This window comes from Pinus tabuliformis, chromosome 1_1, assembly GCF_031772625.1.
Source record: "Pinus tabuliformis cultivar Carrire ecotype Pingquan chromosome 1_1, CPIR1, whole genome shotgun sequence".
In the NCBI taxonomy this organism is placed as follows: Eukaryota; Viridiplantae; Streptophyta; class Pinopsida; order Pinales; family Pinaceae; genus Pinus; species Pinus tabuliformis.
Genome location: NC_142297.1, coordinates 16,969,430 through 16,995,281, shown reverse-complemented (window position 1 = coordinate 16,995,281; position 25,852 = coordinate 16,969,430). Strand labels below are relative to the sequence as shown.

General features: G+C 40.9%; 1 protein-coding gene across 1 annotated transcript; it reads left to right on the top strand.

The window, feature by feature from the left end:
* The first annotated feature begins 443 nt into the window (after window positions 1–443).
* Window positions 444–1,909, top strand: LOC149211389 (uncharacterized). The gene has a single exon (XM_089391491.1). The coding sequence runs from the start codon at window positions 794–796 to the stop codon at window positions 1,511–1,513; it is 720 nt and encodes a 239-aa protein (XP_089247617.1). The 5' UTR covers window positions 444–793; the 3' UTR covers window positions 1,514–1,909.
* Window positions 1,910–25,852: the final 23,943 nt, after the last annotated feature.

Here is a 25,852-nt window from a genome sequence, read left to right as displayed (position 1 = left end):
TTATTATTAAATTAACACTAACGTGCAACATGCCATCCATCAAAAACATCCATAACCAACTAACCCACAAAACGACCAACCAACCAAAACCGTACTGCCCTTTTAAAACAATGAATTTGAGAAGGCAAAACAAAGTCTTCTTCCTCACAATGATGATGGATGCACACAATAATTTCTCAGTTGAAACCCCCATTAAAATTCTCGAATTAGTAACCTTATCTGTTCAGAGACTGTCAGTCCCGTCACATTCATGCTTTATTCCACGTGGACAACTACACAACAGTTGTCGAATTATGACGTGTATAGGTTCTACCTGTCCCAGTTCGATTCGAAGAATATGCAATAAACGATGGATACCTGGAATAAGATAAAAAACCAAAGCTCAGCAGCCACGCCATCAAAAAGCGACAGCATAAATGGCTATTAAAAGCAATACAGGCTTTTACAAATAGCAGTGGCAAACTACCCATCCCAATAAAGGGCAGGGACGAGGTCGCCGGTTGAAGCCCGGGATCGGTGTTGTAAAGGTGCCGAGGGTTTTAAAGAGGGGGTTTGTGAAGATTCTGCGTTGCTTTGCGTGATAATTCGTCGGTTTTGAGTGGTTATCAGCCTGGAGTGATGACGAGGGCCTTCTGTTCCCTAGAAACTCTCCGGAATTTAAGGGTTTCTTGATCGAGAAAGGGGACTTCTTTGGTGCACTTTCAAGCTATTAAAGAAGGCGGCCATGAGATGTACAGATCTTTGAAGGTATATTGGTTTTCTTAGGAAGATATCAGAGTAAATTGGAATTATTATGGAAGGGGGAAACAATCGACCGCCGAAGATTTCGTCAGGATTGAGCGCGGCTAAGCTGTTATTAGGCAACAACGCAACGGAGCCTGTTTTGTCGAACGGTGTTGAATGGGACGAATCGGACGTGGTCTGGTCCGGAGATTATGAAGAAACGCCCAAGGAACCGCAGATAAGAAGTGGGCTTTCAGGGATCGGTCTGAGTAATGGCTTCAGCAGTATTGGCGGAAGTCGTAATGGAAGCAACATCAATGCTGCCAGGAGGCGGGTGGGAATCGAGCACGGGGTCTCGGGGTTGTCCGTTGCGCTGACTGATGACAGGCGCTCGTTGGGCCGGTCGAGCCTAAGCAGAAGCCCTGGCAACGTGGCCACGGCGAGGATGATTCCGACTGGGGTCTCTGTTAAGCCGAGGAGTTCAGAAGAGTATTCGGGCTCTGCACGGATGTATCACCGTTCCGCGCCGGTGAACGTACCCCCGTGGTCTAAAAGTAAGCAGACTTCGATGAAATCCCAGCTTATGGCGAACCCTGGTTTGGAAGAAGTTGAGGACGATGATGAGAATGATGAAGAGAGGCTGCCCCCGCATGAGATTACGGCACGTGAATATGCAATGTCCCAGATGACCACGTTTTCGATGTGCGAGGGCTTGGGGCGGACGCTCAAAGGACGGGATCAAAGCCGGGTGCGCAACGCTGTCTGGCGACAAACCGGGTTTTTGGACTGAACTGATTGCTGCATTTTTTGGGAACCCCCTTGTTTAAAATTTTTCTTTCAAGTTTGAATATTTACTGTGAAGCCTTTTTAATTTTCGCTGCACATAAGGAATTCGAGGGCATACGATAACGAGCTAGAGGGCTTTTGGCCATTGGGAATTGAACTTATGCTCATTAGTCATCTGTGGGGGCATGTTTGTACGTTGGGGGGATTTTATTGGATGTATTTTTTTTGTGGGTTCTCTAAGACATTATTGTTTTTGCTGGGTTAAGAGCAGTATTGGAGAGGGCCAATGAAAAATGCTTATCCGGATCTTGTTTTGGCACATACGGATTGTGCTGATCAGTTTTACTTTTTAATTGTAAAGAGCAACAATTGATGTCCATGTTGAAAATTCTATTTTGCATCTTGATTTCTGTCAGCTGAATGCCGAGGGTTTTAATGTTGGATCAATAATTTAATTTTTAATTCCATGTGGGATGTGTATTGCAGCAAGCTTCCGATTTTGGTTTTGGTCTCTAAAAGAACCAGGTTACACAATACTCCATTTGTTGAACTTAATGGCGTTTTTGGTCTTTTTTTTGGCACTCTCTAATTTTTCTGAGTTTCGCCCTTATTTGAGATTGAATTTAAGCCCATGTACTTTTGAGTAACGCTTAAAATGTTATGATTGGCTTATTGTTATGGACCGAACACAAAATGGCATGATAAACCTTTGGTAGCACCTCATACACTAGGAGAGTAGTTCGCTAAATATTGTCCGTGTGTACAATATTGACCTCTACATAGACATACGTGTTCACTCACTGCACACGTATGCCCACTACCATTGCTACCTTCTATTTACATCATTGTTGGCAATGGGAGGAGAAGCAAACCAAAGTGGTTACATCAAGATTTGGGCTACTTCTCTGTAGTATTTACGTCTTTTTTTCAATGGGAGGAGAATCATACCAAAGTGGTTACAAGATTTGGGTTGCTTCTCTTTATAGAGCCAAGTACAAGCTACTTCATTATGGAGACTTAAGTTGTCTTTTTCAAGCCCTTTACCAAGAACCCTTTGGTTTGAACTCTTTGTTTGAGAGTTGAGTGGGGTTTTCAAAAGAAATTCATCCAAAATGATCTTAGGCATTTGGTTTGGGTTGACCAAAGATTGTCTCGACTTACTTAAATCCTTCATGGGACAAGTGGGTTGGGTGAACTCAAAAGCATTGCTACATCCAAAAAGGATGGGGTAGAAGATTCCTTAATGTTTGCATGAGGTGCGACACCTTATATTATCTTCAAGAATAACATTTCCACTTGTTCATTTATTGAAGAAGGTAAAGTATGGATGTTGAAATCCTTGTATGGCCTCAAGCAAGTACTGCGAGTCTAGTATGAAAAGTTAACTGGGCATCTTCTGAAACTCAACTTCAAACATTATGATCTTGATGATGCAACTTTGTTGTCAAGAAAGTTGGCAAAACAATTGTGTATCTGGTGGTATATGTAGATGATCTTTTGATGACAGGGAACAATGAGAGCTACATTGCATCCATAAAGAAGGAATTGAGGAAAGGTTTTGAAATGACTGATTTGGGCTATATTCATTACTATCTTGGTATTAAAGTAACTCAACATCCGAAGACTATATTCCTTTCTCAAAATAAGTACTTTGGAGATCTGCTGAACAAGTTTGACATGGCTGAGTGCAATCCTCTAACTACTCCAATGGAACACAACTTAAAACTCACATCCATTGTAGGAAAAGAATTTGAGGATGCAACAAAGTATAGAGAGCTTGTAGGAAGTCTAAACTTCCTGACTACTACCAAACCAGACATTTCGTTTGTTGTCGGAATCCTCTCTAGGTTTATGTAAAAGCCTTGTGAGGGACATTTTGGTCTGTTGCAAAAATATTTCTAAAGTACTTGAAGGGAATTCAAGACTTTGGACTCAAGTATACACGGATGGGCGACTTCAGCTTGATTGGATACTCTGATTCAAACTTCAAAGGAGACAAAGAAACTAGGGTATCTATTTATGGTTATGCTATGAGTCTTGGATTAGGAGTTGTCTCTTCGAGATCACATAAACAATCAATTCTAGCAGAGTCCACAATAGAGGCAGAATGTGTGGCAGCAATTGAGGCAACAAAAGAAATTGTGTGGCTCAGGAAAATTTTGGAAGAGAAAAACTTGAAAGATTCAGAACAATGCTTGGACTCACCAACATCCCTTCAGATTAAGGGGGGAATGTTGACACCCAATCATGGGGATTGGGTGAACACTTGTAAATAATGTAAATAATAAATAATGGAAAAGGAAGAGTCGTCGAGAGGTGAAACCCAAGAGTCACTCCCTCATGTATATAACCATGAACAATCTTAATGAATAAACATAGTTCATTTGAGGAGTTACCTCTTGGGCTGACAAAAATGAGCTTAGGCATTTGGCTTGGGTTGACTAAAGATTGTGTTGACTTACCTAAATCCTTCATGGGACAAGTAGATGAACTCGAAAGCATTCCTCCATCCCAAAAGGATGGAGTAAAAGATTCCTCAATGGTTGCATGAGGTGCTACACCTTCCATTTTATTTGGAAATAACTTTTTCACTTCTTCATTTGTTGAAGAAGGTAAAGTATGGATGTTGACTATGTTGATATAATTTACCCCTTTTTTCTTTGAGAATTGGTCCTAGGCGTAAGAATGTCAAAACATCCATTATTCTCACAATGGCGTTGTCTTTTGAAAAATGCTATTTTTGACTCTGTTAAGGAGATATTGTTTGATCTATCGGGGGCACATTATTTGGTTGATTGTTGTTCGTGTCATGTTTGTTGGGATCTAACATTGTACAACACTGTTCAAAGTCATATTGTCCTCCCACATCTCCTTTTGTAAGGAATTGTTCCATCTCTGATGATCTCCCTTCCTCTTGTACATGTCCAATATAGGGAGTTTGGGCTTGGGTACTAATGGGCCTTTCAATTATCCTCAAATTACTTGCCAAACAATGAAAGGGTTGACCGTCTAATTGTTAATATGAAATTTGTATAGAACTTGTGAATTGTCGTGCACCATATGTTCTTAGTACATTTTGTTTTTGTAAATGCAGTTGTAGTAATCTATGTTTGTTAAAGTTCAAGATTTAATATGCATCATGAAGTTACCGACTAATTCCACACCAAGCTCACAATTCAATTCACACTTTGCAATAATGTAAATGCTAATCTAAATTGTAGAAAAGTAAATTCACTCTTTGTAGGAAATAAATCTCTCCTAAACCAAAAGGTGACATGTTGAGGTGATAAAATAATCCTGTAGGTTGTAATAGAGTTGCAATCTCAAAGATGTTGAGATGCAATAAAATATAAACTTATTAAATTAATCCTTTCTTATGAAAGAAACAAAGTACAATTTAGATGTTGAGCAAAACTGTTAAATAGTTTGATTGAATCCTGGAAATAGAGTATTGAAAGTTAGTCTCGAAATGCAACAATACAAATCCGTGAGTTACAACAGAGTGAAAAGAACAAAATCGTGATGAAAATGGAATTGCATCATATAATAGAACATAATCCATAGGAATTGAAACAACATAAACAAACGAAATTGCAACAACGTGAACTATATGAATTGCAACAGTGTAAGTTAATCGAACTGTAGCAATGTAAATTAATCCAATTGCAACAACATAAAAATAGAACTAAAGAAATAATATAAACGACAATTATCTTCTAATATCAACAATACCTGACTAAGGAGGGGGTTCTACCTCCTTAGACTAGTGTTGGGTTAAGAAGGCAAGTAGATTTGAACTCTTAGCACACCATTTAGGAAGAAAATGAACTTTAAATTATAACATAATGGAGTTACAACAACTTTGTCCTAACAGTCCAATACAATCTTTGATATGTGTCTATCTCCCCAAAATTCTTATTGTTCGCTCTCTTTTATACAAAGCCTAATCTATCTAAATGGAGTGATTGAGAAGGACGAACAACCATGAGAATCATGTTGTTCCATCCTGATACATTGTTTTCACATAGATAGCAAGAATTTGGGTAAATGCTGACTTAATTAGCTATACAATAGGTGGCAAGGGTCATCTTTTTGTCCTGATCGCCTACTTGCTCCTTGTCGTTTTCCTTCGTGTGAAGACCAATTGTTATGTGTTTGATTGATCCAAAGGTAACAACTATTCGTTTGACTGTCAAGTTGGCACAGTGGTAGTGGAGTTGCGACATCATCACACTGGAGTTGCAACAACATTGGCTTGAAGTGATAGCCCCAAATGCGAGCGAGAGTTGCAGCACTGGGCTAGAGCAAGAGTTGCAGTGATGGGCTAGAGTAGGAGTTGCAAAAATGGCACGAATGTGAGTTGTAGCATCAACTATGGGTTCTAGTTGTGACTACAACACATTCGCAGTTGCAGTAACAATTGTGAATTGCAACAATTGTCGACGACTGAGTTGTGTGCTCTTACTCCCTCTTCACCATGGTTAATACAAAAATATAACAAATTTTGAATAATGCATAAGAATAAGCATAGAAATGGCATATCAAGTTGAAAATCATACCTTTGTAAAAAACATATGCTCGTGAGTGGAAAGTGAGGAAATAGGGTTTATTCAGGAAAAAGAAGAGGCAAAAAGGTGTTGGAACTTGGATGGGTGCCAAAAAAGATGCCAAATCGAGCACTCATCATCTCCCCCCAGTCAAATTTGTTACATGTACCCATGCAATCAACAATCAATATGAGTCTAAGAGAGCGATGCGCCCATGGAGGTTCTTGAGGCTATAGTCTGATTTTCTTGCCTCATTCGTGTGGAATTATCGTTCTCGTTCGTGAATTAGCCTCCAAGAGATCAACTCCTCCTTTCGATTCAATTTGTAGATTTTCTCGTATTCCATGGTGGGTAACCAAATCTCTAGATAATGGAAATTCAACCCTATCAATTTGTCTCCACATTCCTCCATGCACTAAATATATTCATGTACCCTTTTCAGTGCTATTTTCAAGTTGCTAAGGGTGAAAGGGTCTTTTCTTTGGATATCTTTGCTGACTTATTTCCACCTACCATGGTTGCCATTTCTAAAAGCTCAATCTGAATTATGCAATGTGCAATGTCTTCTTGTCTATTTTTATTCATAGATGTTGCATGTGGGGGAGAAGACATCCATTGCTTATGTATGTTTAGGACCGGGAGAGGTTGGTGTACTCTCCCTTGACCCATAGATTACTGTTGAAATTACATTTTGCAATTATATTAGCAGATTCCTACTCCACTTGATTGTAAAGATATGATACAAAAGTTCTCAACTGATGTTTCCAACGAAATGATTTCGGTTCAAGGCTAGGTCATGAAACAACAAAACAATGCGCTTATATAATTCACATAACAAAATTTTCTCGTTATTTGTGCAATTGCAGAGATGATGAGATGCAATGAACTGTACAATTATCAAATTACTCCTTGCTTATGAAAGAAATAATACAAACTTGTGAGTTATAATAGAGTAAAAATAATAGAATTGTGATGAAAATGGAATTGCAACAATGTGATCTAATCGAATTGCAACAATGTAAGTTAATCGTATTATAACAACATAATTTAATTGAACTGCAACAACGTAAATTAATTGAATTGCGTCAGCATAAAAACAAAACTAAAGAAATAATATAAGCTACAATTATCTACTAATATTAATAGTACTTGACTAAGGAGGGGTCCCTACCTCCTTAGACTGGCACTGGGTTAAGAAAGCAAGTAGATTCAAACACTCAACACACCATTCAGGAAGAAAATGGACTTTAAATTATGACCGAAATGGAGTTCCAACAACTCTGTCTTAAGAAGTCTTTGATGCAATCTCTAGCATGTCTCTATCTCCCTTAAATTCTGGAGTTCCATCAACTTTGTCTTAACAAGTCTTTGATGCAATCTCTAACATGTCTTTATCTCCCTTAAATTCTTATTGTTCGTTGTCTTTTATAGAGAGCCTAATCTATCTAAATGGAGTGAATCAGTGATTGAGAAGGATGGATAGCCATGAGAATCAGGCTGTTCCATCTTGATACATTGTTTTCCCACAGATAGCAGGAATTCAAGTAAATGCTGACTTAATCAGTTGTACGATAGCTGTTCCATCTTGATACATTGTTTTCCCACAGATAGCAGGAATTCAAGTAAATGTTGACTTAATCAGTTGTACGATAGGTGGCAAATGAGTCATCTTTCTTTCTTGATTGCCTACTTGCTCCTTGTTGCTTTCCTTCATGAGAAGACCAATTGTTATGTGTCTACTGATTCAAAGGTGACAATTGTTTATTTGACTATTGAGCTAGCACAACTGTAGTGGAGTTGCAACATTTTTAGTTTGGAGTTGCAGCGATGGCATGGTCTGGGGTTACAACAATGTTGGGCTAGAGTTGCATCCATGGATGCGGGCAAGAGATGTAGCGATGGGCCAAATTAGGAGTCGTAGCCACAAACACAAGCGAGAGTTGCAACAATAGGCCAGAGTAGGAGTTGCAGCAATGGCATGAATGAGAGTTGTAACATCAATTGTGAGTTGGAGTTGTGACTGCAACACGTTCGGAGTTGAAACAATAATTGTGAATTGTAACAACTGTCGATGAGTGCCTGTGTGCTCTTATTTCTTGTTTACCATGGTTAGCATAGAAAGATAGCAATTTCCTAATTTTGCATAAGAATAAGCATAAAAATGGCATATCAAGGTGAAATTTATACCTTTGTCAAAAACACGTGTTTGTGAGTGGAAGGTAAGGAAATAGGGTTTACTGGGGAAAAAGGAGAGGCAAAGAGGTATTGGATGGGTGCAAATAAGATGCTATATCAAGCACCCATTAGGTGCACTTGCTTGTATCAAGATAAGTCCCACGTCTATGCCTATCATAATGGTGTGTTGTTATTGCTCACTCGCGATCAAAGGAATTTATTTTTATTTTTATTTATTTTTTAATTTTATCATTCTGGAGCCTCCCTTGGTTCCTTCATTGAGTATTCAATCTATGATTGATAAACCTCTAGTCACATGGAAGAGTCTGCCACCTTGAGCCCTTCCTCAGTTGTGTCTACAACGCACTATACTCGCCGTTTCCATTTTGATATGTAAAGAGATGAACCCTACTCTATGGTAGCTTTATCCTAACTCTTTGCCTCCATCACTTTTGATTCACTTGACTATGTATATACTTTATTGATTATCATCCATCCATACATGCTATATTCTTATCAATGTCAAATTCCGGAGTGTTTCATGTTGCACAATTTCTTTTCCTTTGATTCTAAGCATTGTTGTAGCCAAATTTATTAGAAGCATCATGATTGGATTGGAACCTAGTTGGGTTGGACTAGTTTACCTCTAAGAGGTTTTAAAACTATAGTTGAAAAAATTGTTGATTTTTCGAGAGCAAAAAATCGTGATGTGAAACCCTACACAAAAAATTGCTAGCAAAATGTCTCAATTTTTTTGTAAACATTGAACATAGTGTTTTTTAGGAAAATTGGCAATAATTGAATTTTTTTATGCCACCACTGAAAAATTGCTCATTGTGATTTTTAGTTCCATGAAGGCTTTTTTTGTTTACTGTTGTGTTATTCGTCCTTGTAGCTATTGCAGAATGAGAGGGAAGGACCTACCAATATCATCAACTAATCTTGAGAGGGCCAAACCATTGTTTTCATCATCATCGAAGCTTTATTTATTATAGTAGGGATAAACTCCTATTTCCCTAAGATGTTGATTTTCTTGGATTCTAGGTATTTCTTCAAAGTCCACTCTCTTAACTAGTTTTTTCTAGTTGCGTTTGATCATCGAACATTGCTTCTTGTCGTCATTTTTAATGGCTCATAGAACGTCTTGGAGGTTTGTTATTTTCTTACTAGAAAGTTGTTTTTTCTAGTATTGGTTAATGATCATTTTTTTGTTCATTGTATTTTTTTGTAGGTTTGAAGTTTGGAAGTTGAGTATTGCCTTGATGATATTCTGAGGCCTTTGGGCATTGGCAGAAAGGTGAACCCGAAGATTGGACAAATTGACAAAGATTGTCCTGTAAATTTTGTGCACAACAAATGATGGGAGGGATTAGCTGGTTGAAGTACCACTTGGCTAAAATCTCAGGGAATGATGTTGGTATTTGTGGTGCGTTAACCCTAGAGATTATGTGAGTTTCCCAATGTTGCTATTCATGAAAAAGAGAAAAGGAGGGTAGAGGTAATTGTTACTAAAGTTGAATGTGCCACTAGTGGAGTGGCTAGATTCTTAAGAACAATAAAGAGATTTGGGACGTAGGGTAATGAGAGGGACTATAAATTCATCTTTCATGAGGATTACCTTCTTTTGTTCCAAGAACACGAGATGGGCTTCACTCTCTAATAGTTCATTTCTTTTTGGTGTTTTTTGTTAGTAGTGTGTTTGATCATCAAACTTGACCCCTTATCATCATTTTTCAGGGGTTATAGAACAACATGGAGGTTTGCTATTTTCTTACTAGCCAATTGTTTATTTTATAATACTATTTGGTGTTTATTTTTTACATTTTCTTTTTCTTTAGGTTTGAAGTTAGATGTTGAGTATTGCCTTGATGATATCTCGAGGCATTTGGGCTCGTGTTGGCAATATGGTGAACTTGAAGATGGGACAAATTGATGGAGATTGTCTTGTAAACTATGTGGACAACAAATGATAGGAGGGATTAGTTAGTTAAAGCACCATTGGGCCAAAATCTCGAGGCACGTTGTTGGGATTTGTGGTGCATCAATCCTAGAGATTATGTGAGTTGACCTTGATGCTATTTATGAAAAAGATAAAACGCAAGAAGAGGTGATTGTTACCAAAGCCAAACTTGCTGGTGGTGGATTGGTTAGATCTTCAAGAATCAAAGAGAGATTTGGTACTTAGGATAGCAAGAGACACTCCATGAATTCGCCTTTCATGAGGAACTTACCTTTCTTTGTTCCAAGAACTAGAGATGGGTTCAATCTTACATGTACCTAGTGATAGAGGTTTTTTTTTTTCCTAGAGTAACATATCTTTGAACATCACAAAAACCAATCCAATTTTCCATCCAATGTGTGATGTTATTGCTATTGTCAGCCTAGGGTGTAAGTGCCCCACCTAAAAGGATTTTTGGAAACTAGTTCTTCAAGTGGAAAAGATTGACATAACACTAGATTGGAGGACCTAAAGAAGTCATGGGAGGCCATTAGATGCATGGTAATGCTTGATGGTTGGATATATAGGAAGGATAAGATCCTTAATTTCTTGGTATATTGTTTATTAAATTTGCTTATGCATCTACACGTTAAAGATGTGGTATGTGAGTGGGTGTGTGGTACATTTGAGAGATTGGTTTCCAATATGTTGTGCAAATAATAGCAGATAATGTGGCTATTGGCAAGTTGGTAATAAAGAGTCACCCCAAATTGTTCTTGACTCTGTGTGTTATTCATTACATTGATTTGATTGTTGAAGATGTGGGAAAAATATAGTGTTGCGTTTGTGCATTTAACACAAGATATGATGGGAGAACCATTGCTAAATTAGAGTACACTAGTTCTTGCTAGAAAGGAGTGCAAGAAGTTTGCATGATCAACAAACATGTGATAAAGGTTATTGCATGGATGAGCTCGCAACAGGCTACTTGTATGAGGCCAAGGATAGGGCCAAAGGAGTTACACGATCTTATTATGTGGTAAGGGTACCTTCATATGAAGAGGGAATGGAAGGGCTCCAAAGGATTATTCTTGATGCCAATGTCATAGTATAATTAATAGTGAGATGGAGATTATGGAGAAACTAACAACCTATTTGGCTTTGCTGATGTTGTTAAAAATGTAGCAAGAAAATCTTAGTTTGACTTTGACTTGGTCAAATTGGAGAAAATTCGAATTTCTATTTCAATAGAAATTTTGGAGGTAGTTAACTGAGGTGTCATGGCACTTGTTGCTCAGTTAACTTAGTTAATTCGAGTTGGGGAAGCTTGAGTTCAGTTCAGTGTGTTTGATTGCTAATTTGTAGCAATCTATTTCAGTTAATTTGAGTTATTGTTAGTTAAACTAGTTCTAATTGTCAAAAGAACTAGTGGAGGTCAAGTTGTGGAAGTGGAAATTCAACCACACTTAGTGATCAACCAGTTAACTCATCAATCAATGCAAATTAATTGTTGCATGCAGAGAATTCGAGTTACCCAGTTGAGATGGAGATTCCAAGGCAGTGTACTATTAGTTGTAGAATATTCCCATGTGTACAGGTGGTGCATGATGTCAGAGGAAGGTCCTAGAGGAGTTGCGTTTCAATAGTGGGAAATTCCTAAATAATAGGTTCCAATTTCCCAAAGGAACAACGCAAGGAAATAGGATCTTGGAGGGCTTGAAAATTGGCTAAGTGTTGGCCAAAGTCAGTCAGTTAGGCTGAGGGATATATTATACACTTGAAGGTTGTGCCCAAGCTTGAGCAAGCATATGTATTTCATCTCTATTCTCTGATTAATGCAATATAGACAGTAAGGGTTTTTGAGCAGTTGCTTTACCCTATATAAATCTCTGTGCATGTGTGATGTTTCCTTTTGCATGTCTATGATTTGTGTTCTAGATGGTGAATTAGCTTCCAAAAATGAGTAGAGTAGCTTCAAGTCTTGTGATTTAGTAAATTTAAAAAACAAGTTTGAATCTACACATTAATTTATACATGGTATTGGAGCTAGAATCACTGTAGAGCAGAGATTTTGAAGTTTTCATTGCAGGAGGTTCGAATTTGAAGATCAGTGTTGTAGGTTTTCTTTAGGACTGAGAAGATGGCTTTCAATGGACTCAAGCTAGAGTATGCCTTGGAAGGCACCTCAAACTTTGTTGCATGGAAGGATCACATGGAGGCAATATTGGATGACAATGGGCTGCTAGAATACATCAAGACAAATGTAGCAAAACCCCAAGCATTTGATGCCCAGAATCTTGCTCAGTGGAAGAAAGATGTGGCCAAGGCGAGGAGAATCATATTGGAGGGAGTACGGGATCATATTGTCTCAAATCTCCATGGAAAAGAGACTCTGTTCGCGATGTGGAAAGCATTGACAGATTTGTTCGAGAGTAGTAGTGACCACAAGAAGCTGGCACTTGAGGACAAACTTCGAAGTATCAAGATGTAGAAGAATGACACAATTTCGTAGTATTTAAGCAATTTTACACAGTATTGTGATGAACTTGGCGAGGTCAATATTAATGTCCCTGAAGAAGACTTGGTAGCTCTAGCCCTTTTAGGCCTTCCCAAGAGTTGTCGTAACTATCAAGATTCGGTAAATGGTAGGGATAAACTACCAAGTTGGGAGCTTTTATGGTTTGACTTGGTACAGGAGGAAATAAGGCGGAATACCAAAGACGAGACTTCATCCAAGGGAGAGGATGAGGAGAACTGTGCCTTGGCTAGAAAGGCAAAGAAAGGGAAAGGGAAGAAATCCCAATCCAAAGTAGAATCTAGTCAAGGGGCAAGAAAAAAGACTTGTCCAGAATCAAATGCTTTCACTATCATGAACTTGGGTACTATGCCGCGAAGTGTCCACACAAGAAGACAAACAAGAAGACCCAAGGAGGAGCGACAGGTGAAGCTTTGGCTTCACAGTTCGAGCTTGAGTTCATTTTCATTACATGCATGGCCAAAACAATGATGGGAAGCATGTGGTACTTGGACAATGGTGCCTCGTTCCATATGACGGGGAATAAAGATTTTTCATTGATTTGGAGGAGAGGATCTCTAGATGCACGTCGAGATGGGAGATGATGGAAGGTACACCGCGAATGGGATTGGTACAGTCACCTTTCATAGGGAGTTGTGCTCCCCTCTTAGACTCAAGGATGTGATGTTTGTTTCGTGTCTAAAGAAGAATCTTGTCTTCGTTGCAGTTTTGGAAGACCATTGTTATGATGTGATCTTCAACAAAGGAAAGGCGTTCCTGAGACACATAGCCACGGGGCAGGTGAAGCAGATCTGGGTTCGTGTGAAGAACATCTACGAGCTAGACGTGGAGGATTGTGTGTAAAAATTTATGTTTTCCCACCCCGGTTTTCAGTTTCTCCTTATTTCTCCCATGTAGTTAAATGCCCATTCCCATAACCATACATTTAACAGACTGAAAAAAATAAATATTGCTGAAAACACAAATTCTGGAAATTTTTCAGAATGCTGGAAATTGCAGAATTAAAAATCAGCAATTAAAAACAGCCATTAAAACACATTAAAACACTGATATTTTTGGTCAACTTGACCCTGGAAAAACCCCCTACAACTCTTGGGGAAAACCAGTTTGAGAGCTCTTCTTTATTTCTGAAATTTGTCTTTTTACAGTGAGAATTATTCAGCAAAAATCAGCAAGCAAATTTACAACTTATCTCCTTTCCCGTGCCTCACAGCAATCTGGAAATTACAGCAAACAGGACAGCAATAAATGCTGTACGACCTCCGTTTTGTGTGCAGAAAAATCAGCAAACTGCTCCTCGATTTTTGTGCAAAAATCTGCCTTTCACTATGTGCTGAATCAGCTGTACAAATCTGCTCAACTGCTGCCTTGGAATGTGTGCCAAGCTGCTGTCTCCTTCTCCTCCCTGCTCAGAAATCTCTCTTGCTCTCTTGCTCTCCTTCTCCCAATCTGCTCATGAAAGAATGAATGACCTTTTCCTCCTTTAATATAACTCCAAGTGACTTTTGGGTGATCTCTAAATCCAATGGCTGAAATAGATTTAGATCAATGGTTGAGATTAAATGCTCATTTAAATCTCACTTTCTATTTTTTAATTCACCCCACTTTAATAAAGACCCACTTAGTCATTTATTTCCAAAGTCACTTTTCCTTTCTAATTTTTCATTGACTTTATAAAAGTCACTTTAAAATTAGACTTAATAACTTTATCACTTAAAGTCACTTTTAAATTAGATTTAACTTTATAAAATTATAAAGTCACTTTAGGAGAAAAATTAAATTCTTTTGGACACTTTTCCCTAGGCCAAAGATCAAAGCCTAAGGGAACCACCTGTCCTCCGGTACCAAATTTCAACACTCCCTCTTACCGAGGAAGGTGTTCCTCACCACACCCATCTTGTCTCTGAAGTAGACATGCTTGCCCCGTGGTAAGGCTTTGGTAAGGATATCTGCAACCTGCTCATCAGTGGAAATATACTCAAGCTTCACAGCTCCCTTCTGAACATAGTCTCTGATGAAATGATATCTGATCCCGATATGCTTTGACCTGTCATGAAATACTGGATTCTCCGTGAGTTTAATGCAACTCTGATTATCACAGTAAATCACTGAAGGTCTCAACGGCTGACCAAATAAGCCAAACAACATCTTGCGAAGCCAGATAGCCTCACAACTAGCTAGACTGGCTGCCATATACTCTGCTTCCGCTGAACTCAGTGCTACTGACTGCTGCTTCCGGCTGAACCATGACACTACTGCTGAACCCAACCCAAAACAACACCCTGAAGTGCTCTTCCTATCAGAAGCACAACCTGCCCAATCAGAATCAGTGTATCCTGCCAATCTCACTCCATCTCCCTGCCTGTAGTCCAGACCATAATCCACTGTCCCCTGCAAGTACCGCAAAATGTGTTTTGCAGCCACCCAGTGAACCTTCCTAGGCTCACACATAAACTGACTCATCGTGTTGACTGCAAAACAGATATCTGGTCTAGTGTTGACCAAATACATCAAGGAACCAATCAGCTGCCTGTACAATGTGGGATCCACCAACTCGGAATCCGAAGCATGAAGCTTCTTCCAGTTGGTGATCATCGGTGTCGACATGGGTCTACAATCCTCCATGTGGAATCTGCTAAGGATGTCCACAATATACTTCCCCTGCCCCAGGAAGAAATGCCCCTCCTCCTGCCACACCTCCAAACCCAAAAAGTAATGCATCAAGCCGATGTCCTTCATCTCAAACTCCACCGCAAGATCTCTCTTGCAGTGCTCTATGAGTCTCTCTGCACCTGTAATGATCAAGTCATCCACATACAGCACCAGAATGAGAGGCTCCTCACCAATCACAATAAAGTAAAGGTTCGGATCTGCCTCACTCTTTGTGAAACCCATCCCCTGCAAGTATGCATCTATCCTGGAGTACCAAGCTCTGGGAGCTTGCTTCAGGCCATAAAGGGCCTTCTTCAATCTGCACACATGGGACTCCTTCCCATGCACCTCAAAGCCCTGTGGCTGCTCAATGTACACCTCCTCCTGTATGAAGCCATTGAGAAATGCGGTCTTCACATCCATCTGGTGGATCTTCCAACCCATCTCTGCTGCTATCGATATAATGGAGCGGATCGAAGTATATCGAGCCACGGGAGCGAAGGTCTCCTCATAATCAACTCCCTCTACCTGGGAGAACCCTCTAGCCACAAACCTCGCTTTGAATTTCTCAATGCTGCCATCTGCAGCATGCTTTACCTTGTAAAGCCATCTGGAAGTAACCACGGATTTGCCCTCAAGCCTCGGCACCACCTCCCAAACATCATTCTTCATGATAGAAGAATACTCCTCCTGCATGGCCTCTCTCCAGACCTGCTGGCTAGCTGCCTCCTCATAGCTAGAAGGCTCAGAGTCAAGGATGCTGGTAACCATCGCCATATAACTACAAAACCTCTCAGGTGGTCTACTCTCTCTGACCGGCCTCTTCGGCTCAGCAACAGATGTGGCATCTCTCAAGGTGTCCTGAAGCCACTTGGGCTTCCTCTTCCCTGAGCGCACTTCTTCCACCGGAGAATGAAACTCCTCCTCCTCATCATCATCAGTAGCCTGAACTCCTGACTGTCTGTCTGCTGTCCTCCTGCCTGCACCTGAACCTGTAGAAGCTGAGGTACCGTGTGAACTGTCCATCAGTGGACTCCCTAGTGAACTGCTCTGCATGCTGCCCGGAGCACCACCCCTCTGGCTCGATGAGCCACTGCTCACTGATGGACCTGACATCCTCATAGATGTACCTCCGGATCCTCCTGATCCCTGCCCACTGGATCCTTGCGACTGACTCAACTGCTGCTGAGGGTCTGGCTGATCCAGATACTCTAACTCCCGTGACCTCCTAAAGGCCCTGTCCTCCTCGAACTTCACATCCCGTCTGACAACAACTCTCCTCTGTGCAGGAATGTAAATCCGAAAGGCCTTTGAGGTCTCACTGTAGCCCACAAAGATACCCTTCTCTGCGGTGGGCTCTAGTTTGGTCCTCTTCTCTTTGGGTATATAGGAGTATGTAATGCATCCAAAGATGTGAAGATGACCAATATCAGGCTTCTTCCCAGAGAAAGCCTCCTCCGGAGTCATGTGCCCCAAAGCACGATGCAGACTCCTGTTCTGCAAGTAAACAGCTGTGTTGCAGGCCTCTGCCCACAAGAACAATGGCAACCCCTGATCATGTATCATGGCTTTGGCAGCCTCTATGATGGATCTGTTCTTCCTCTCCGCAACCCCGTTCTGCTGGGGGTTGTAAGGAACAGTGAACTCCCTCCTAATGCCTGCCTCCGCACAATAGTCAACAAACTCTCCAAGGGTGTACTCTCCTCCATTGTCCGACCTCAAGGACTTGATCTTTCGACCTGTCTGAGTCTCCACAAGAGCTCTGAACTCCTGAAACCGCTTGAAGACCTCACTCTTGGTCTTCAAAAAATAAATCCAGGTCCTCCTGGAGTGATCATCAATGAATAAAACATAGTACTCATATCCACTCAAGGAAACATGAGACATCCGACCGCTCACATCGGAATGAATCAAATCAAGTATCCCCGTCGCTCTGCTGTCACTGCTGGGAAAAGGGGATTTGGCAAACTTGCCCATTGCACAACCTCTGCAAGTATCAAAGTGATCAGTACTGAAATCTGGCACACCTGTAGTGATCTCCCGCAATGTCCTCAAGGCTCCATGATACATATGTCCCATCCTGCGGTGCCAAATCTCACACAGCTCAGAATTGCTAGCTCTGCTGTCGGTACTACTGCTCAATGCCAAAAGGGGCTGAAATGCAAACTTGTACACCTTTGCATGGCGTACACCTATCACTCTAGCTGAATCAGCTGGAGCGCCCCTGGGATACATCAACACTTGTCCTCCCCTGAACAGTACCTCATATCCTCTGTCCTCCAAAGCTGAGACGGATATGAGGTTCTTCCTCATCCCTGGCACATAAAGAACCTCTGACACTTTCAAGGGAGGTTTGGACTCCCTCTGAAATGTCACTGTCCCCACCCCGACTGCTCTAACAACTCTGTCATCACCGAGTACTACCTCAATATCAATACCACTCTCTGAAAGCTCTGAGAAGTACTCACGGACTCCTGTCATGTGACGTGAAGCCCCACTGTCCACATACCAGATACCTGTAGATGCTCCGCTAATCGAGGGAAAAGCATGCTCCCTCTGAACCTGTTTGGCAGGTGATCCTGCACTAGAGGACTCACATGTAGTGAACGCAAACTCTCGGTCAAAACGACCAGCAAAGTCCTCAATCTCTGCTGAAGCTGCCACGTCCTGGTTCTTCCCCTTCTTCTTCTTCTTCTCCGGACACACAACTGCATAGTGTCCCATCTTTTGACAATTCCAACACTTCACCTTGGAATAGTCCTTCTGTGTGTTCCCCTGTTTACCTTTACCTTTGCCTTTGCCTCCACCACCGCTTGTGGAAGCCTGCTTCTTCCCTTTGCCTTTCTTGCCTCCTGCCACCAGTGCTACGTCCTCATCCTGCTCAACTGGCTTGGCTGCCCCAAGTTGCCCTTTCCTGATCTCTGTCTGAATACAATCATCCCAAAACCTCTCCCATGTGGGAAGGGTCTCACGTGCACAAACCCCATCAGCAAAGTTCAACCATGAACGGGGGAGGCCATTCACTGCAATCCGCACCAACTCAGTGGGTGGAATGGCCTCTCCAATCGCTGCCAACTCATCTCTCACATTAGTAATCTTTGTGAGATATCCAGCTGCACTATCATTACCCATCTTAATGTTCTTTAGCTTCTCCTTCAGGACCATCTTCCGGTTCTCATTGGTACTCTGGTAGAGATTGGACAATGCTGTCCACATCTCATGGGCATTGCTCTTTCCTCTCACATGAGGAATGCAATGGTCTTTGATTCCGTCTAGAATCAGCCTCTTACCCTTATTGTTCTTCTTTTTATACTCAGCCAACTGAGTAACATCAGTGGGCACAACAACAGGGTTCTGTGCGGTATGCACCATGATATCCCAGACTTCTGCCTCCTCAAAGATACTCTGCATTCTCTCCTTCCAAACGCTGTAATTTGTATGCCCATCCAACCTATCCTCCACCCTCAATCCCAATGACATCCTGCTGTCCTAAAACTGAAAAATAGCACTGTTGTAGTAAAGATAAAACTGCTGTTTATGAAAAAATCAGCTTGCTGGAATTTTCTGAGTGAAAAATCAGCAACTGCAATTTTTCCTTTTGCTGTCCCAAACTGCCCTTCAGCACTCAAGCTCTGATACCATGTAAAAATTTATGTTTTCCCACCCCGGTTTTCAGTTTCTCCTTATTTCTCCCATGTAGTTAAATGCCCATTCCCATAACCATACATTTAACAGACTGAAAAAAATAAATATTGCTGAAAACACAAATTCTGGAAATTTTTCAGAATGCTGGAAATTGCAGAATTAAAAATCAGCAATTAAAAACAGCCATTAAAACACATTAAAACACTGATATTTTTGGTCAACTTGACCCTGGAAAAACCCCCTACAACTCTTGGGGAAAACCAGTTTGAGAGCTCTTCTTTATTTCTGAAATTTGTCTTTTTACAGTGAGAATTATTCAGCAAAAATCAGCAAGCAAATTTACAACTTATCTCCTTTCCCGTGCCTCACAGCAATCTGGAAATTACAGCAAACAGGACAGCAATAAATGCTGTACGACCTCCGTTTTGTGTGCAGAAAAATCAGCAAACTGCTCCTCGATTTTTGTGCAAAAATCTGCCTTTCACTATGTGCTGAATCAGCTGTACAAATCTGCTCAACTGCTGCCTTGGAATGTGTGCCAAGCTGCTGTCTCCTTCTCCTCCCTGCTCAGAAATCTCTCTTGCTCTCTTGCTCTCCTTCTCCCAATCTGCTCATGAAAGAATGAATGACCTTTTCCTCCTTTAATATAACTCCAAGTGACTTTTGGGTGATCCAAGTGACTTTTGGGTGATCTCTAAATCCAATGGCTGAAATAGATTTAGATCAATGGTTGAGATTAAATGCTCATTTAAATCTCACTTTCTATTTTTTAATTCACCCCACTTTAATAAAGACCCACTTAGTCATTTATTTCCAAAGTCACTTTTCCTTTCTAATTTTTCATTGACTTTATAAAAGTCACTTTAAAATTAGACTTAATAACTTTATCACTTAAAGTCACTTTTAAATTAGATTTAACTTTATAAAATTATAAAGTCACTTTAGGAGAAAAATTAAATTCTTTTGGACACTTTTCCCTAGGCCAAAGATCAAAGCCTAAGGGAACCACCTGTCCTCCGGTACCAAATTTCAACATTGTGCAGTATTCAACACAAAGGCGAAGAAGGTGCTGAGCTGCAATGTTAGTGAACTTTGGCATAGAAGACTTGGTCATTTGCATCGTGGCGCTTTGAAGATCATGCAACAGAGTATCATAGGCCTCCCCAAAGGAGCACTAGAGTAACAAGATACATGCAAAAGGTGTACCTTGGGGAAGTACACAAAAGCCACTTTCCATGATCGAGACAGTAGGGCACATGCAGTCTTTCAAAGGATCCACTCTGATGTTTGTGGACCTTTCTCAATAGCCTCCACTGTTAGGCACAAATATTTTGTCATCTTGATTGATGACTTCTCGCGAAAGTGCTGGATCTTCTTCATGTGGAAGAAGGATGGGACTTTCTGCAAGTTTTTAGAGTTCAAGGCATTGGTGGAGAAAGAAACGGCAAGAAGGTGAAGGCTCTCAGGAGCAATAATTGAGGTGAGTACGTGTCGAATGAGTTTAAAAATTTCTGTGCAAAAGAAGGTATTCGACGAGATTTGACAATACCCCACAACCCACAATTGAATGGGGTGGCTGAGAGGAAAAACCGTAGCATTGTGGGAGAAACACGGGCAATGTTGCATGACCAAAGTCTTCCTTTTCACTTGTAGGTTAAAGCATGCAACGCAACGATCTATTTGCAGAATGAGAGTCCTCATTGTATTCTTGGCATGATCACACCGAAGGAGGCTTTCTCGGGGTGGAAGCCAGATGTGTTGCACTTCAGGATTTTTGGAGCCTCTGTTTACTGCCATGTTTCCAAAGAATCAAGGAAGAAGCTAGAGACGACAACAAAATTGGGGGCATTTGTGGGTTACACAGAAACTCCCCACAACTACGTCTGTACTTACCATCCGTTAGAATGACAGTTGTGCGTAGGGATGTAAAATTTGATGAAGACAAAGCCATGCGATGCCCTCTTGAGAGGGAGCTTCAGATCCCACCAGAGGAGGAGCTTTTAGCTCCAAAGGAGGAGCTTCAGGATGTTGTGGAGCAACCACAAGTTGAGGAGCAGAGAGTGGAGGCAACCACTTAAGCAGAACCATCCAACGAAGGCAGGAAGAGAACTAGGGAAGCTGAGAGACTTGTGCAGGATGTGAGGGAGAATGTGGGTGATCCTTCAAATTAGTGCAGGCAGAGAAGGTCACCAGATTGGTACACTTGCTACATGGCTCTCATGGCTGAGCTAGTAGAAACTGAGCCATTCTCTTTCGAGGAAGCAGTAGAGCAACTAGTATGGGTTGCTGCAATGGTGGAGTACGAATCCATTGTAAAGAACAATGTTTGGGAAGTGGTCCTAAGACCAACAAACAAATCAATTGTGGGTTCAAGATGGATCTTCTAGGTGAAGTAGGGAGTAGACGAAAGCATAGAAAAGTATGGCCAGATTTGTGGCGAAGGGGTACTCTTAGGTTGAGGGGATTGACTAGGAGGAGACCTTTGCTCTTGTAGCAAGGTACTCATCCATTAGATCAATCCTTGCTCTGGCTACACAGATGGGGTGGAAGATCCACCAGATGGATGTGAAAACAACATTCCTCAATGGTGTTATTGAGGAGGAGGTGTATATCAAGCAACTAGAAGGCTTCAAGACTTTTGATTGACAGTCTCATGTGTACAGACTCGAGCGAGCATTGTATGGTCTCAAGAAAGCACCCCGTGTCTGGTACACTAGGGTTGATAGCTATCTCACTGGTTTGGGCTTCACCAAAAGTGAAGCAGATGTAAACCTCTATCATATTTTAGTAGAAGGTAAATTGTTGATTATTGTTTTGTATGTTGATGACTTGATTTTGATTGGTGATGAGTACCTGATCAGATCTTGCAAGGAGGACTTTGCAAGAGAGTTTGAGATGAAGGACATGGACCTCATGCACTACTTCCTCGGATTGGAAGTATGACAAGGTGATGGGGAACTATTTGTCTCTCAGGGAAAGTATGCCAACGAGATACTTCAGATGTTTTGCATGGACTAGTGCAAACCCATGGAGACTCCTTTAGCGACCAACTGGAGGAAAGAGGATGCCACTTTAGGTGAGGAAGTGGGTGTGATTGTTTACGATAGTTGGTGGGTTCACTCATGTATCTTGTGAACACACTACCAAATATGTGCTTTGTAGTCAACCAATTGAGCCAAGCTATGGTTAGGCCAACCAAACTGTTTTGGAGGGCAGCTAAGCATGTTCTACAGTACTTCAAAGGGTTTGGACTATGGTTCAAATGGACAAAGGGAGTGAAGCTGTATGGCTTAACCGATGTAGATTGGGTGGGGAGTCCATCATACCGAAAGAGTACATCAGGTGGAATTTTCAGTGTTGGGTCCGCAGTGGTTTCTTGGTACAACAATAAAAGCAAAGATCTGTGGTACTCAGCTTGACAGAAGCAGAATACAAGGTTGCAAGTCAAAGAACATGTGAGGCGATCTGGATGAGAAAGATACTTGTTGGCTTGTTTGGTCATATGATGGATCTAACTGTGATTCACTGTAATAATTAAAGTTGCATCAAACTCTTTGAAAATCTCGTTTTTCATGATCGATCCAAGCATATTGATATTTGGTATCACCATCTAAAGGATTGTGTGAAGAGGCAGATTATGTTGCAGTACATTCTGACAGAGGAACAAGATGTTGATATTTTGACAAAGGCCTTGTCAAGTGGGAAGTTCAAGTTCCACAAGTGCAGGATAGGGGTGGTTGATAATCCCTTTCTAGCTGAGAGGGAGTGTTGAAAATGCAACAAGAAAATCTCAGTTTGACTTTGCCCTGGTTAAACTAGAGAAAATTCGGATTTCTATTTCAACATCAATCTTGGAGGTAGTCAACTGAGGTGACATGGCACTTGTCACTTAGTTAACTCAGTTAATTCGGGTTGGGGAAGCTTGAGTTCAATTTAGCATGTTTGATTGCTAATTTGTATCTATCTATTTCAGTTAATTTGAGTTATTGTAAGTTAAACTTAGTTCTAATTGTTAGAAGAACTAGTGGAGGTCAAGTTGTGGAAGTGGAATTTCAACCACACCCAGTGATCAACCAGTTAAATGATCAATCAACTCAAATTAATTGTTGCATGCAGAGAATTCGAGTTACCCAGTTGAGATGCAGATTCCAACGCAGTGTACTATCAATTGTAGCATATACCCATGTGTACAGGTTGTGCACGCAGTTAGAGGAAGGACCTAGAGGAATTGCACAATTCAATAGTGGGAAATTCCTAAATAATAGGGGCCAATTTCCTAGAGGAACAACGCAAGGAAATAAGAGCTTGAAAATTGGCTAAGTATTGGCCAGAGTCAATCAGTCAGGCAGAGGGATAGACTATACACTTGCAGGGTGTGCTCAAGCTTGTCAAGCATATGTATTTCATCTCTATTCTCTAATTAATGCAATATAGATAGTAAGGGGTTTTGAGCAGTTGATTTCCTCTAGATAAATCTCTGTGCATGTGTGATGTTTCCTTTTGCATGTCTATGATTTGTGTTCTAGATGGTTATTAACTAACGAAGATCAATAGAGTAGCTTCGAGTCTTGTGATTTAGTAAAGTTCATGAGCTGTTTTGAATCTACACATTAATTTCTATAGTTGGCAATGCATTCTTTTTTGGGCCGACACACAAGCCACTTGAATACAAATTTGAATTATGTGATATTTTTTGTTGTTGTTGAAGGTAAGCTTGGTAGGACTACATCTTCATCATGTCCAACTTCTCACCCTGATCAGGGGGATAACACAAGATTTGAACCCAAGACTTCCGGTTTGGTGAGACTTCATTTCCATGGCTATTGCCAATATAGCTACCCCAAGCAGACAATTATTATTATTTTTTATTTTTTTATTTTTTTATTTTGAAAGTTGAATTATGTTTTATTTATTTCCTATTTTCAATTGTAATGAAATGTTATTTAAATCTTTTTTTATTATTTGTTGTCGATGTTTGGTAGTGAATTTATGGTGCAAAAGCACCAAATTTCTAGAAGTTTTCCATTCACGTCCTTAGCAAAAAACTTGTAGCACTTCAGGATGTGAGCATTGTAATTGGAGTGTGTTTGAAAAAATACACTCAAAGAAGTGCAACATGCTAGAGCTTGAAAATAAGCAATTACAATTATAATATTATTATAATTGGTGCCCCTTAGGCTTATTTATGACTGGCAAGGCTCATTAAATTATTATGACCCTCTTAGAGATTGGATTTTCCACATCTTAATGATTTGGTATATGCCCACTACAATTCTCAACTATGGGTGAGGTAGTTGGGGAAGATATTTGATGTGGATGCCATTTCCTTGGACAAAATTAGCATATTATCTTTAGTGGAGGGTAGACTATGAGGTACCTATTATGGAGGAGGCACCCGTGTGGTTAGAGAATGGGCAACAACATGCCTAGTGGGCTGGTAAAGAGTAGCAAAAGTGGGGGTTACAGGAGGACTTCGACATTAGGGAGGGTGATGTGGCAAGATCACCACCACTTTCTACATAGATTAATATAGCTACATCCACTTGTCAGAGTTAGATAGATGATGCAAGAACTTTTAGTGGCAACTAAACCATTGCCTTTTCAATAGTTAGCATTAGACAACTACATTAACTAGTCTACATTAAATTAGATTGTGTAGGGCCTTTTAGTGTTAAACCAGATATGACCTTTTTCCACAAAAGGGGGTGAAGGAGTTGATACTATATGGCTAGTTGCTAGATTTGTCATTGTAGATGATTTCTGATGATGAGAGGCCTTTATATATTTGATGATTTTTTTGTATTGTGTTGTAGTGGTTGCAACACCCTCCAAAATTTTGGCTTACATCCAATTTCAGAGCTAGCCTTGGTTTTTCCTTGATGATTGAAAACACTCGGGCTCATCCCATGAACTCTTGTCGAGTCTTTACACCCTCTTTGCTTGACCAATCAACAGTCGTCTTTTAGCATGTTGGTTGCAATGTCATGCTTGCGGTCTTGTTCAGGCTATATGTTGAAGGTCTGTCTCTGTGTGTACGAGTGGTGTTCGCTATGTAAACATTTATCGCACTCACACACGAAGTTGTAAACAATGTCGCACAAGTGTCGTCACGGTGGTCCAATCATCTATCTCAAGTGTCGCATTTGTAGCTCTCATCCTTTAGTTAATCACACTGAGCATATGTTGTCTTGTGGTTTGAGGTGTCTTGTTGTAGAGTCGTGTTGAGTGTGTTCATAAGGTCATGTATACACGAGTTCACTCACTCACACACTTAACCTTTTTTCTGAAGATCTGTCGACCGGACCACACTCCATCAGTTGGACCTCCACTGAGTTGCACTGTGCCGTCTCATCCCTCAGTGACCAAGCACTGTTGCCTAGAACTGCGCAGAGCATGAGGCTACCCTCCAGGCATTTTGCACTGTGCAATTTTGAAATCAACTTCGTTGACTGTCACCCAGAACAGCGCAGAAGTTTCCCAAGAAGCCATCTCAGTCTATGCTCCCTGCAAGCCTATCCATCAAGCCTCCCGTTGGTCAATTGGAGAATTTGACTTGACTAATGAACCAGGGCTGCACTCATCTCCAAAACTGCGCAGTAGCTTTCCATCCTGCTTGCTTGCTTGCACTGCCTGAAGAAACTGCGCAGACACGAGGGACAGGCACCCGCTGCCTGTCACTGCACTGTCTTGGGAAATTGCACAGTTTTGCTAGGCAGTACCCCTGTTGGCTTGCTCTCCACTTTTGAAAATTGCGTAGTTTTCATTGACAGTCCACCTGCTGCTCGACACCCCGCTCAACCCGAAAATTGCACAGTCATGTCCTGCTTGACTGCCTCTCAGACCTGCACA